We start from the raw sequence: 13,752 nt of genomic DNA, 5'->3' as shown, positions 1-13,752 counted from the left end.
TATAACAAGCTCAAATGCTAAATTGCTAAAAATAAAATCAATTAACAATAAATGCGGCAATTAAATTCAATGTGTAGAACACAGAGAAATTTTTCAGCGTCACATAGAAAAACTGGGCACTTAATTAAGCCTGGTCGGCAATGCCAGCAGAAGCAGCCATACTCACGCCCAGGCCAGAAGCCACATTGACACTGTAGTACATGGGACAACGTGTTGCCGTTGCCGTTGCCCCCCTTTTTAAGTGCGAAACAATGTAATTTCAGGGTAATCAGTCTGGGCCGGTTTAGAATTTAATGCCAGGCTCAAACTGAAGAATTTACTTTTTCGAACGACGACTAACTACACAAATTTCCGGCTGTGCGCGCAAAGCCAATGGCAAATAGCCACCCAAAACGAGACTCTCGCAGCGGGTGCAGTCGATTCTCCACTTGGCCAGAAAAATGTCAGTTTACAATTTTCTATGCCATTTAAAATAAAATGAAAATTGCGCTCGTCCGAGCACTAGGGCGTGGCATAGTTTTAGGCGCTGGCCAACGCGTGTTAACGTAAATAAATTACATGGCAACACACATACACACACACTGGTAGAGTGGAAGCGACAATCAAGTGGTCAGTGGCATGCAGCTTATAAATCAGCGCAAAGCGCAAAACGTTGCTGCCTTTTGGGGCACGGCCAGCCATCGAGATAGATGGCCAGCAATGCGGGTCGGCCCCGGGTCGGAGAAATTGACAGAGTTTGAGTTGGCAATGGATGAGCGAATGAATGAATAGATGGATGGATCGTCTGTATAAATGGTTAGCTATTTAGTTTCGGTTTGCTGCGGTTTGACTTTGTTTGTCGGCTGCCATTGGCCCGAGTCGGCTCCACCCCTTTGGGCGGCATATAATGGCCCCGTTCGCCTTTAATGTTCGACCACGCCAAATGTAGTATGCATACATTCAATCCGAATTGGCATTTTGACAAACAGCACGACAATTAAAAGTTAACTTGCAGCCTGCTTGGCTTGCTGATAAAGCTCTTTGGCTATTGCGCGGCAATTGGACCATAAAATAATTATTTCAAACTTTTATTAATTAACTAAGTAGTGATAATGATAATACTTATCTTACTTTTTCTTACGTCTCTCATTCTGTCTTTAAATGTGTCGTCAGAGTCTGTCTTTAATTTTCTCTCTCTTTCTGTTACTCTCTCTCTATCTTTCCGCTCTCTCCATACCTCTCTCTCTCTCGCTCTTGCTATCTCTCTCTCCCTCTTTCTTACTCTCTCACTCTCTTTATCTCCCTCTATCTCTCTCTATCTCCATCCATCTCTCGCGATCTCTCTATATCTATGTATTTTTTTCTCTCTCTCGCCTTATCCCTCATTAAGGCTCTACTCTCTCACTCTCTCTCTCTCTCTAACTCTCCCTACCCTTCATTCTCTCACTAGCTCTCTATCTCTGACCCTCTCTACCCACTATATTCTCTCTTATTCACGATCTCTCTACCCTTCATGCTCCCTAATTTGACCCTTTAACCCAGTTGTCATTAGCATCCATTATATTATACGACAACGAGCCGCACTCCATCCCTTGCGAAAATGTGTTTATTACAAAGTCAACCCGAATTTAAGCTTTCAGGTCGTTAAATACGTCTTACAAGTCGCCTGGTTAGCTGACAATTGTGACATTTCTCAGAAGGCGTGTGCAAGAACATGCGCCCAACACATACTCATAAATACATGGCCGGCATTCCTTGGGTCTTGACGGCATTAACAACAGTAACCATCTAAGTAACTGCCGCAGTTGTCTTGTCGCTGCTAGGAAAGAGGGAGAGAGGGAGAGTGAGACTGCAGCAATGCCATAGATAGTTGTGGCCAAATGCGAGTAACTGGCACAAAGCGGATCGGCACAAGAGCCAAGCACAAGCTGCACATACGAGGCTAGGGCTGACTGCCTCAACTGGTGCACAGATACAAGTTAAAGCTTTAAGCTCTTGCCTGGACTATTGCTATGCAAGTATTTGAGCAAGTTATTTAAATGGCTTTGTGTTGCATATTTTTTGGCTTGGCGCACTATTCGCCGCCGCTAGAGCCCCAAGCAATCAAGCGTCTCGACTCGTGTCGCCGTTGTAGTGGGAAAAACACAGCTGCCCATTGAAGCAAACAAAAGCCCCAAACACCGACGAAGATAAGCTCAGTGCCTCGCACTACAAAAGCAAAAACCGCTCGCTTAGCTGAAGCCAGTTACCATGAGGGCAGCAACGTCTCAAGTCAAGCAGCTTATCTTACTGTTCATCGTTTGTGGGGCACTGGGCGGCAGCCACGCCTACGACGTGCCCAAGGTGACTGTCAAGGTGAACAGTCCAAAGGGTTTCGAGGTCTCTGTGCCAGACGAGCAGGGCATTTCACTGTTCGCCTTCCATGGCAAACTCAATGCAGAAATGGAAGATCTGAGCGATCAGACCTGGGCCACCGATATCGTCACTGCGCGCAATGGACGCTGGACATATATTAATCGGCTGCAAAAGCTCCAGCCAGGCGATATACTCTACTACTGGGTTACTGTCCGATACAATGGCCTGGACTATCATGCATATAACCAGAGTTATCAGGTAGGCCTCGACGATGCCAAAAGCCACAATACGACCCTCAATATAATCAAAAAAGATGGAACCAATTCGCAAATCATTATCAATGGGAATCCCACCATAAATATCTATATTTCATAACTCTTAAAACTTCCCAGCCAGCGGCCAAAAACAGTCAAGTCTAGCTTAGCAAATTCTAATTGTGTTTAAAGTATTAATTAGTGAATACACGAAAAGCAATTGTTCAACAAAATTATTGGTAATATAATGAAATTAGTAAATAAATTAATGATTCGATAAAAAAAAAACTTTTATTTCTTTTATCAAAAGTTTGAGAAAACGCAAATATTTTGGTGAGAATATTTATAAACATATACACTGTAATAAAAAAAATATATAAATATATATGCGTAGGTATATAGTGATTATTACATATATATAATAACATTTGGTAATCTTTTGCATTAATTAAAGATTTAAAAACTTAAGTTCTTCAGTGGGAACCCCATTAAATGTTATTAATTCTAAACATATTTATTTATATCTGGTTTGCCTTGCCTTAATTAACATTTGAATGCTTGTTTTTGCATAATGATATCAATTTCGTTATTAATATTTCTGTGTCGTATTTGCCTAATAATCAACTTAACTGCTTAATAACCTAACCATTTTAAATTTAAGAGTCAGTCAACCCATTTCATTCAACATTTAACTTTAATTGCACTGTAGGGTAGGGCTGGGAGCATCCGATTGAAGTTCGTCAAAGAACATAATCTTATTTCGACTTTTATTTGTGAAGTTCAAAAAAATGCTGAGTAAATCAACTTTAAATAGTGTCAAATCATATATATTATATATATGACATAATTGTGCATATTTATATAACAGAAAAAGGAAAGTATGTGCTATTCCATAGAGTAAATCCATAGAGTACATCCTTAGTCAAATCAATTCTGATTATGGCAAATCAGTTATTAAACTTTATTAATTGGCATAGTAAACAAATTTTATACAATATACACAGAGAATCAAACTATCATTAGCTGGATGCATCTCCATACATCTCTGAGTGTCTCATAGAATATTTAATAGCTTATTAATCAGAAATATTGCTACTTACTTTTCTAGACTGCACAATCCCTATTAGTTAATTGCCTGTGTAACCCAGTTCCCAAACCATTTAGTTCCTTGAATTACTATAAACAAACCCGAACTCCACTCACCCTTTGCGCACCTTTTTTGATTGAAAATTGATTCAAAATATTTGTGCTCTATTAAATATTTGAGTGTTGCCAATAACAACAACAAATTTTGGACTCTGCACATGTCAAACTCATTGCGCAATGCATTGTTTTCAAAAGTGCCATAAATCAAAGGAGCACTTTGTCACAGATACGCAAGTAAGTATCCGGGACATATAAATCATTTTGGAAAGTTCTCCGCATGCGTGTGAAATACTGTGCGAGTAATGGCTGCTTCAAAATTACCGCAATGCATTCCAAATGCACAGACTTCAGCCAAAGCAAATAAGAATGCAAGCTGGATGAGTGCCTGACTAAGTGTCGCCCTGCAGCATCGATAGAGATGCCACTTATAATCCAACCCGCTTCCCTTATATTAAATACAAGTTGCTTCCATGACTAACAGAACTCTTGGCACATTGAGTTTCCCAGGGTAAAAACCATATTTACAATTTTCAAACTGCCGATATCCGTACTCAGATGGGGATTTAATTGAAAATTTTGAATGCTAATTGCATTCTTCACATTCTTATGGCAAATCAAACAAATTTTGTCTTAAAAAAATTCAATTTTACTTTTTAACTAATTCTGTTCAGTATTGTAGTGATCAATTGTAATACATGCTTATATTTAGCAATTGCACGTCTTTTAAATGCCTCAAAACACATTTTATATCCATTTAAATTTCAGATTCATAATTGTTCTCCACTCACCAACGATCGCATCACGATGACTACATCATTGCCAACCACAATGGAGGCAATAAATCAATAATTGTTAATTTAAATGCAATAAAACTGTGTTTACTTGTTCAAAGCCACAAAATAATATTTAATTTTAATTGAGATATTTTTAATTGTAATATGCGAAAATGCTTATAAAATTAATTAAGAATGTAGTATACGAGAAAATGTTATGTATACGTAACTTTGTTCCTTAAAATGTAAACTTGGACTTATTTCGTCTTAAGCTTCATAAGAACTTTATCAAATTTATAGGTAATTTGCCTAGAAATAATTCTCTTCAATTATGTTCAGTTCGCTATCTGAAATGCTTTGCGGACAAAGTAAATCTAAAGGATAAGTCTGGCCAAAAGCTGTTCGGCTTAAGCCTATTTATATCCATAATACCCACTTTTAGGGTCGTCTCCCTCTACTAGTTACAAACATTACCACAACAGCTGAATGCCCGTTTTTATGCTTTAAATTGGCATAGAGTAAAAAGGTAAATAAAATAAAAACGAAAGGAAATAAAAAAGAATAATGCACAAAACTATTCACGCAGGTAGTTCTGATATCTGAATCGAGCAATGGCCTTTTGCTGGCAAATATACGAGTAAACAACTGCATAAAGGTTACTTTTGGCCCATTTAACTTTCACTTGAGCCAAACAAAAGCAGATAAAACTTTCTGCTTAGCCAGAGCAAGCACAATACAAAGTAACAAATCCATTCGACTTTTATCTGCACAAGTGCTTAGAAGTTTTTCTCGTTCTTTTTTCCTTTCAAAGTGCTGATATCTGTTGCTGCTGTGCTGCTTGAAGAAAAATGACAAATGGATATTGGTATTTTGTAATTATTGTGTAGAAAATAAAGTTGAAATAACTTCTCTATATATGAGTGCGATTCTAGCTTCAAGTTGTAAATGAAATTTTAATTTTGTAAATATTTAAAGTAGCGCATAAAGCCTTTCTAAATATAATTATAATAAAAATAATATTAAAAATAATAATAATTATCATAGTCCCTTTAACTAAAGTCAATTATATATTCTAGTGTCCTGTCCCAGTCTTCTTATGCAGTTGACTGAAATTATATTCAAATGTTGACAATATATTTTGTGAATATCTTGATATAAATTAAATATTTTGCAGCATAAATTAAAAATATACATAAATTGGGTGTAATTCTGCCCAGTGGGCATATCAGAATCAATTTTTTGTTTTGTTTTCTTTAAGTGCATTCACAACGCAGCAAGTCCCAAGTTTGTGTTGTCCCTAATCTACTCTATACATTCGGTTGCTTTTATAACTCGGTTTCGCTCCATGCACTCTAACTCTACAGCACTAGAAGATTTCCACATGAACTTGTCATTGTCTCGTTCTCTTCAATCTCCGCTTTATTTCATTCTTCTCTCATAATGTAAAGCTACTTACCAGTTCTTCAAACTAATGCTAAACCAACATTCAATATAAATCAAATATCCATTTTATCCATTATATTTTTATATACTCTTTTATTCTCAGAATTTATTTTATAATCTTATTATCAACAAGTTTTGTATTATTAAATAAACTCTACTATTAAAGTACTCGTCTCGCATGCTGCTGCATACGTCTTAATATTAACTAAATATCAAATATATGAAGGCAATCTAAACGTTTGTTTCCATTTAAAACAAATTCTGAAAAAGCCCTGACCACAGCTAATTATAAGTTAGGGCTGACTCAGGTGCTAAGGTTCCATTAGTCGTGCGGCCTGCTTTATATGAGAAAGCAACTGCAGCTTGTCCGGTTTGCGCTTGACCTGTGTGCATGACCGCTTTTAGTGGGCACATTTGAGTGTAGACAGAGTTCCTGAAACATGGCCGAAAAGAAAAGTACACAAAGCTGAGTAGAACTTATACATAAATATGTAGAGTACGAAGGGATGCAGGATAAGAGGCATATTAATTAATGCCGACATTTGTGGCAGCTGCATTTGTCACAGCTCATTTGTGGTAAATTAAGCATGTCGGCCAAAAGGTAAAGCTCATTTTAATTTTCACATATCCTACGGCTCTCACATAGTTCACTATATATTTATATATATATATATATATATATTATATATAGTGTATTTGAGTTGCACATGTATGTGAAATGGGGGCAGCTAAGTGACGCTGTCAGCAACATTTGCGAACTGTTCTCATTTTCTCATTTCGCGCCATGTGTGGGAGTTACAAAATGCAAGCTAGCTGCAAGTTTGTGTCACTTGTCACACGCACACATACACCCTATTTAAAGCCGCTCCCACACTCATGCTTCATTTAACTTACACACACACACATTTACAGGCTTAAGCACTTATACAGACCAGACACTTTGGACGCCATTTCGCACGTGGCAAGGCGTTAAAATGACTTGTGACAACTTTATGTGCAGCCCGCAGTTGCTGACGAATCCCCTCCTTTCCTACGCCAAAAAAAATACTGTCACAAAATTATGTCATCAAGTTGCCAGCAGCTGAGGCATAAAATACGCAGCTTTAATTTTAATGTTTACACTGCAAAACTATAAAAATTTCATTCACAATTTTAATCACAAAGTTCCCACAACATTTTTTTACGTTTCGCTCTTTGTCTTAGAGCAAACTAATTGTTCTTTACAAACTTTAAGTCTACTTAATTAATGCACATAAGTCATAAAAATTAAATAATTTTTTAATGCGTCTAAGACATATTTTTATCTGGCAGGCGAAGCTAGCCAAACCTCTAACAGCAGAAGGCTCTTCTTAATATCTTAAGTTACTTGTTTATCTCTCGTCTAGAAATATTTAAATATTTTTAGCATTTTTGCTTGTTTTCTACAAACAAAGCTACAACTACAGAGTACTCAAATATCCCCCATTTCAGTTCGAGACAACTCTAGAGCAGGAAGCCATAAGCTCAAAGAGCAGCCAATGAAAAAAGTCTGAAGTATGGCAAATTAATTATAAAAAATTCCGGCAAGTTAAATATTTTTCTCCAGTTAAGTTCAAAGTTGCGAGTGGAGACGCCCCATTGTAAAATAAGTTGCGACTAACTTGACGCACATTTGTCACACACACACACACACACATCGTCCTGACAGGCAAGAGTCAAGGGGTTAGACCCACAGCTACGTCTACAGGTGGCAATGGCAGTGGCGCTTGTCACTTGTGGAATTTGCGTAGCTGCGGGTGGCCCCCAGCCCAACTGATGTATGGCACTTTGAAATTAGTAAGAGTGCAAAATATAGAACGCACAGCGGGACACATGGTTCGCATTTTTCAGACTCAGCAGAAAAATTGTGCATAATGTGTATTACTTTGTCATAGTATTCCAAATGTCATGGTTGAAGTGCGAAAGGGGAAGCCGATGCCGAACTGCTTGACCTTTTGCTGAAGTGTCTATTGTTATACTTGGATAAGTTATGCAATAAGTTAGACAAGAATGAAAGCCTAGCCAACTCTAGAAACATTTAATAGACTTGCAACTAAAGGAATAGTTAATGCAGACTTTAATGAAAAATATTTTAGTTGATGAAAATTAGAAATTGATTCAAAACATGTGCCAAAGAGTAAAGAAATTTCCATTTCTTTGCAGTCTTCTTGCTCATATGTTCTGTAAATAATCTACAAACATTGTAATAGACTTAAAGTTTGAGTTTATATATTACTATCTATCAAAACAATAGTAAGAATTGGCACGAAATCCCATTTATCAAAGGCCGACTCGGAGAAAAGCTTTACGCTTATCTCTAGTCGACTTAATTTGCATAATTCTCAGAACAATCGTGCTCAAACAATGAACATAAATGAATAGAGACCTGAGTATACATTATTGAATTCTTCTTCTATCTACCAGTTGACAGGAAATACGTTTAATTGCAAGCTCAAATTGTGATTAGGTCATCAGTAGAAGTATTTTCGAACAAAATTTGAGTGCGCATTTACTTATGTGTATTTATTAAGGCAACTTGTATCTATAAGCATATATACTCGATATATATATAGTTCAAGCTCCCGCATTGCCTTTGATATACTAGAAATGTATATTGCCCAGGCTGTGCTGCAGACTTTCCTGTAGCTGCTTCATTTGTTCGCTGAGCTCCGCCTGTAAGTTCCTTTGCATTTGGGCCAAGTCTTCTTGTACCTTGAGAGCCTGGCGTGCCGCATCCTCCTGGATCTGCTTTCGGTTGTCATACGAATGACGATTGCCGCTGAAGAGCCCGCCATCGGCCTTGGCCAGCACTGTGCCATCGGCTAGCTCCACAACTATGTTGCCATTCTCGTACTGCACTGTCGCCTGTTGGCCATTGATGTCGACCTGCTCCTGGGACTTGACGCTAGCATCCTTGGCGGGGAAGTTATAGACCTTGCCGGCAACTGTCAGCTGTAGTCCGCCGTCGACAATGCGAATCTGGTAGTTGTTATAGGTCTGGTAGCCGCCCTCACCAACCTGATTCATGAAAAGTGCTCCACCATTGCTTGAGATGAAACTCTGGCCACCTCCACCTAAATGACGACCATTGATAATAACATTATTGCCGCTAAATTCTGTTAGGATGTCGTCATCATCATCGATCGACGTATCCTCATCACTGTCACCAGCTCTAGTTACAATCGTCTGACCGTTAGCTCCGACCAGGACCTTGCGTCCGTCCGGCCGCGTAAAGATGCTGCCAGCTTCGTTTTGCAGCACAACATTGCCACCCCGATTGTACACCACACTGGGCACAGGTTGCGCTGGCTGCGCTGGGCGCTCCTCCTGTGGCACCGTTGTGCCGGGTATAGACGTCTCCACGCCATTGCTATGATCCACATATGTCTTAGGCCTATCAGTATTTGCTGGTTGTGCTGCAAATAGGACTATCAGTCTGAAGTCTAGATAAATTAGCTTTTAGAGTATTTACCGCTGGCCAAGCAAACGGCAAGTGCAATTAGCCCGATCATCATGAGAACGCGAGTCTTGTCCATTTTGTGCAACGGGTTGACTATATCAATGCAGGGCTCTACGCTCGCTATTTATACGAGCGATCGATCGAGTATAAATCGCCGTTTATTCAGTATAGTATTGAACGTATGGGTAGATATCGCACAGAGGTCGACGGTATGCAACCTCTGGGGAAAAAGCCAGAGACGATTATGACGCGGCGTTGCGCTTCTACACGATTTGCGGTTGTCGAGCGCACTGAGATCGTCTCGAAACTGTCTCCCAAGTTCAGCTCACGCCTCACTTACGACCAAAACTTTGAGTGAGTAACTGAACAATAAACAACGCCACAGAGAACATCATTTAAACTACCGCAAAAACTTATGGCGTATATACATAAATTGGCAAATAATTGAAAGAGCGACAAAAAATTAAAAATAAAATAACAAAATTATAAACAATTTAAATTCAAATGAATTGTGTCAATTTCATGGAGCCCAAACAGCATAATGAAAAAATATCAATAGTTACGCCGTCCTATGGAATGACCGGCTAAAAGTTGCCCTTTATCTACTGCTGAGCTATCTTTAGAGATATTTCTGTGCAGAAGAGACTTACTTCAAATGACCTTTATATAATCTTTTCTACACACTCTCAAGTACTTATAGCTACAGGGTATTTCTAAGTCTGTTATATGTTACATATTATGATTAAGACTTTAGACAAGAGAAGTTTATAATATGTACTTTTAAATGTACAATTCGTCTTAACTGCTAGTACATACAGACACGTATGTATGTACCTGTCAGAAGTAGCGCAAATAGCACTTGGGAAATCCCCTTCATGGCAAACATTTGCATTCGCACCTCAGAGAATACTTGTTTCTTTTGGCTTACTCGTACGTAGTTAGGTCGCAAGTTTATCGCTCAGATGGGGAATACACATAAGAATTCTGATTGCTTATCAGCTTGTGAGACAAAGAGCGCGTATTTGTATACATAAGTATGTATGTTACGTATGTGCATATATGTTCATGTATTTACTTTAATCGAACACAATAAATATTTTACTTAAGCTTGAATTATCAGTATTCTTTAAGTGTCGTACTTCAAATGGCCTTCACATTGATCATTAACTAACAGCATTCAACTCACAGAGCTTCTTTAAGCTCTTGAAAATTTCTTTTACATAAATATAAATTTTAATATATATCAAACTATATTTCAAGCAATAGAAGAGAAAAGTTCAACACAGAGAAACCCATACTCGTTCAAAGTTCATGATATATATATACCATATTCTATATATAGAATATCAAATATGTGTGAATTGAATCTAAAACTGAAATTCAAAAGGCACATCTATAATTCACATGCAATACCCATTGAAAATGGGAAATCAGGTTTATTAAATTCTATGTAACAATCTGAGGCAGACCATAAAGTCTGTCCGACTTTTTAAAATATGTTCCTGTCATGTTTGTAATGTAATAACTCAACTCATTTCTATATTTTTAATAATAGTTAAAATTTGGCTTTTAAGACTTAGCTTATATAAGATTTCAAAATTCTTATGACAAATATAAATACTTTTAAGGTTGTGGACATTCAATTTGAAAAAAATTTAATATAAAAGTAGAAGCTGTCAATTTCATTAAGAATGTGCATCGAGAACAAAATTTATTCGACAATTAATTTCGCTTAGTAAAGTCCATACAGCAGCCGAATGCAACCGCTGCATAAAGTGCGCAGTATGCAATGCACTGGCCTAAGTGTGTGTGTGTGTGTGTGTGTGTATAATAAATGCGCAGGGTTTCGGGTATTTTCTAGCCGGGCACTTCCGACTAGAGCACACTTACTGTCTATGCGCTATGTCGTATATTTAAAATGAGAGATCGGTCTGAGTTCAGGGTATCTTTCCATCGGGCACTCCCAACTAGAGCTTTCTTAAAGTGAAAATTAAAAAAGCTTCAAAACAATTTTTGAATTGATTTGCATAAAGATTAGATGATTTTATAGGAAGTAAAATTTAATTATAAAATCTAAGCACATATATTGATTATTCTTAAAGTACTGAACGGTATATTTAATATTGATAAACGATAAGCAATCATTTAATAATAAACAGTTAAACGAAAATCGTGAAATCGAAATCAATTTTTAATACAGCTCATAAATTAAGCAACTACAAAATGTACTATTTTTCATATGCTAAGTTATAAAAGTCAGTCGTATGATCAATTAATAGCGCCATTTGCCAGCACCATTTGAATGTTGAGCATTGTATGTAGAATCGGTTGACTGATCATGGCCCCCATTCCAGGCTGGACCGCCGCTGGGTCCCTGGTTCGAAGATGGGCCCCAATTAAGTCCAAAAGGCAGTCCATTGACAGCTAAATATATATACATATATAAATTAATATATATACACTTTTATGTATATAAACTATACATAGGAACACTTACCGCTGAGCAGTGCAACGAGCAGCAAAAGCACGAAAATAAATTGATGAATATGCTCCATGGTCAAGGCAAGAAGTTCAAATGAATGAGCTTTAAATAACACCACGCCTTTATATAAATGTGTTTTCAGAGAGGGGTACAATGTGTTGCAGTCAGAAGAGTAAACATAATACAAAGTCTTTGGTCAGACAATCAATCTATATGCATAATGCGATTGTCGCTGTCTGCTTTTACTGATTATCATGATCTTATTTGTTTACTTTATAAATACCCTGTACCTCAACTCAAAATTGTGGGTATAACAATTTTGAATATATATAATGCAGAACAATTGAAATAATATTTATTTATTCTATTTTATTATATTTTATTTTTATTTTATTTGTATTTTAATTTTTTAATTTATTTATTTCTACTTTTATTTTTTTTATTTAATTTTTAATTTTTTTTTTATTACCTTTGTTCTAGTCGAGCATATCTGCCCACATATTTCATATGGCTGCTAAGTTCACATGAAGCAACGCTCCCGTCTGCTCTCACTCTCTTCGCTATCTCCTCTCTCTGCCTCTCTCAGCTCACATGCTAAGGCAATTAAGAAGTTTTGCTATGTGTCTGCTAATTATTTTCAATTGAATAGCTTTGGGTGGAAGGTAAAAGTTTTTGTATTGCTGGCCATTAAACATATCGGCTGTTGGCATTCATTGAGCAGTCACATTAGCCCCACTTGAGCAGGTGAGCAGGTTGTGAGCTTTTGTCTGGCCACCTGCCCTGCAGCCCACTACAGCTGCCCCACCCAACTGCAGTTTACGCTATGCTATGCGTCAATTCGGTTTTACTTTTTTTTTACTCGACTGCGGAGCAAGTTGAACAATAAAAATTAAACAGGTTTTGCGATGTTGTTGATGATAGCTGCCATAGCTGAGCTGTGTTGACTGCTCAAATGTGAGAATAAAACATGAGCAATAGAGAATGAGAGAAAGAACGTGGCTCAAATGAGCTAACACTATAAAGTGCTTTTTCAATAACGTGTGGGAGTCAGATACAAACAGAGAACAAATTTTATTTTGCAGCAGTTGTAAATTTAAGATGATTAGAGCTTTAAATTAAATATAGAAAAAATTTGCATTATTAAAATTTAATTTTAATTTTTTTCATTTTTGTATTAATAATTTTAAGTCATTTTTATATATATTTATTTTTATTAAATAAAATATTTTTTTTTATATTTAAAACCTCTATTTAATAATAAAAAGCCCTAGTGAAACGCCCATTTTATTTATTTGAAAATTATTTCATATTAATTTGAACCTGAGGCCAGAGAAATGCTTTCACTTTCCCTAGCTTTTCCAGCAGGAAAAGTTAAATACATACGTTAATAATACACAGATTAACATATGTAACTCATAAATAACAATTCAGTTTTATGTTCTATAATGTCTCAAACAGTTGTTCATGAAGTAAGTAATGAACTAACTGAGTTCGGAGTCCACTTGGCTTAGATGCAAACCTCTGTTCCCAATTGCCTTTGCCACCAAGTGACTTATTATACAAAAACTAGCACAAGTCCAGAGCAGTCGGTAAACAATGATCAAAGGCCAAACAATAATGCATAGACCATTAAAAGGACGCAGTTGCATTCAGTGGCAAATATATATAAGCTGCGACTAACTGTTCGACAGGTTCTGGCTAACCTGCTGGGTTTCTGGTCTCTGGTCGGGTGCGTTGCGGTCCAGTCGAGCCTGGGGCGTTCACATTGCTGCTTTTGTTGTTCGAATCGAATCAATTTGATTTTCCAATCAATTAAACTTTATATATATTGCGTCTGGGCGG

The 13,752-nt window shown here is 37.1% G+C and overlaps 3 protein-coding genes across 3 annotated transcripts; 1 reads left to right on the top strand and 2 right to left on the bottom strand.

Moving 5' to 3' along the window:
* The first annotated feature begins 2,211 nt into the window (after positions 1-2,211).
* LOC111595534 (gram-negative bacteria-binding protein 3) lies at positions 2,212-4,625 on the top strand. Its single transcript, XM_023309318.2, has 2 exons — positions 2,212-2,592; positions 4,500-4,625. The coding sequence occupies exons 1-2, from the start codon at positions 2,230-2,232 to the stop codon at positions 4,581-4,583; spliced, it is 447 nt and encodes a 148-aa protein (XP_023165086.2). The 5' UTR covers positions 2,212-2,229; the 3' UTR covers positions 4,584-4,625.
* Positions 4,626-8,464: 3,839 nt separating this feature from the next.
* LOC111595456 lies at positions 8,465-9,708 on the bottom strand. Its single transcript, XM_023309190.2, has 2 exons — positions 9,441-9,708; positions 8,465-9,384 (listed from the first exon to the last, which is right to left on the bottom strand). Exons 1-2 carry the CDS (start codon positions 9,502-9,504, stop codon positions 8,570-8,572), a joined length of 879 nt encoding a protein of 292 aa, XP_023164958.2. The 5' UTR covers positions 9,505-9,708; the 3' UTR covers positions 8,465-8,569.
* Positions 9,709-11,601: 1,893 nt separating this feature from the next.
* LOC111595557 lies at positions 11,602-12,060 on the bottom strand. Its single transcript, XM_023309349.2, has 2 exons — positions 11,926-12,060; positions 11,602-11,852 (listed from the first exon to the last, which is right to left on the bottom strand). Exons 1-2 carry the CDS (start codon positions 11,981-11,983, stop codon positions 11,701-11,703), a joined length of 210 nt encoding a protein of 69 aa, XP_023165117.1. The 5' UTR covers positions 11,984-12,060; the 3' UTR covers positions 11,602-11,700.
* Positions 12,061-13,752: the final 1,692 nt, after the last annotated feature.

Source organism: Drosophila hydei, unplaced genomic scaffold, assembly GCF_003285905.1.
Source record: "Drosophila hydei strain 15085-1641.00,03,60 unplaced genomic scaffold, DhydRS2 tig00000060-arrow-pilon, whole genome shotgun sequence".
Lineage (NCBI taxonomy): Eukaryota > Metazoa > Arthropoda > Insecta > Diptera > Drosophilidae > Drosophila > Drosophila hydei.
Note: the sequence above shows the minus strand (reverse complement) of the source record. Positions and strands in the feature narration are given on the sequence as shown.

Coding starts and splice junctions, on each gene's coding strand:
- LOC111595534 (XM_023309318.2), top strand. CDS start 2,230: ATGAGGGCAGCAACGTCTCAAGTCAAGCAGCTTATCTTACTGTTCATC. Junction 2,593..4,499: donor CATATAACCAGAGTTATCAG/GTAGGCCTCGAC, acceptor TTTAAATTTCAG/ATTCATAATTGTTCTCCACT.
- LOC111595456 (XM_023309190.2), bottom strand. CDS start 9,504: ATGGACAAGACTCGCGTTCTCATGATGATCGGGCTAATTGCACTTGCC. Junction 9,385..9,440: donor TGCCGTTTGCTTGGCCAGCG/GTAAATACTCTA, acceptor TCCTATTTGCAG/CACAACCAGCAAATACTGAT.
- LOC111595557 (XM_023309349.2), bottom strand. CDS start 11,983: ATGGAGCATATTCATCAATTTATTTTCGTGCTTTTGCTGCTCGTTGCA. Junction 11,853..11,925: donor GCTCGTTGCACTGCTCAGCG/GTAAGTGTTCCT, acceptor ATATATATTTAG/CTGTCAATGGACTGCCTTTT.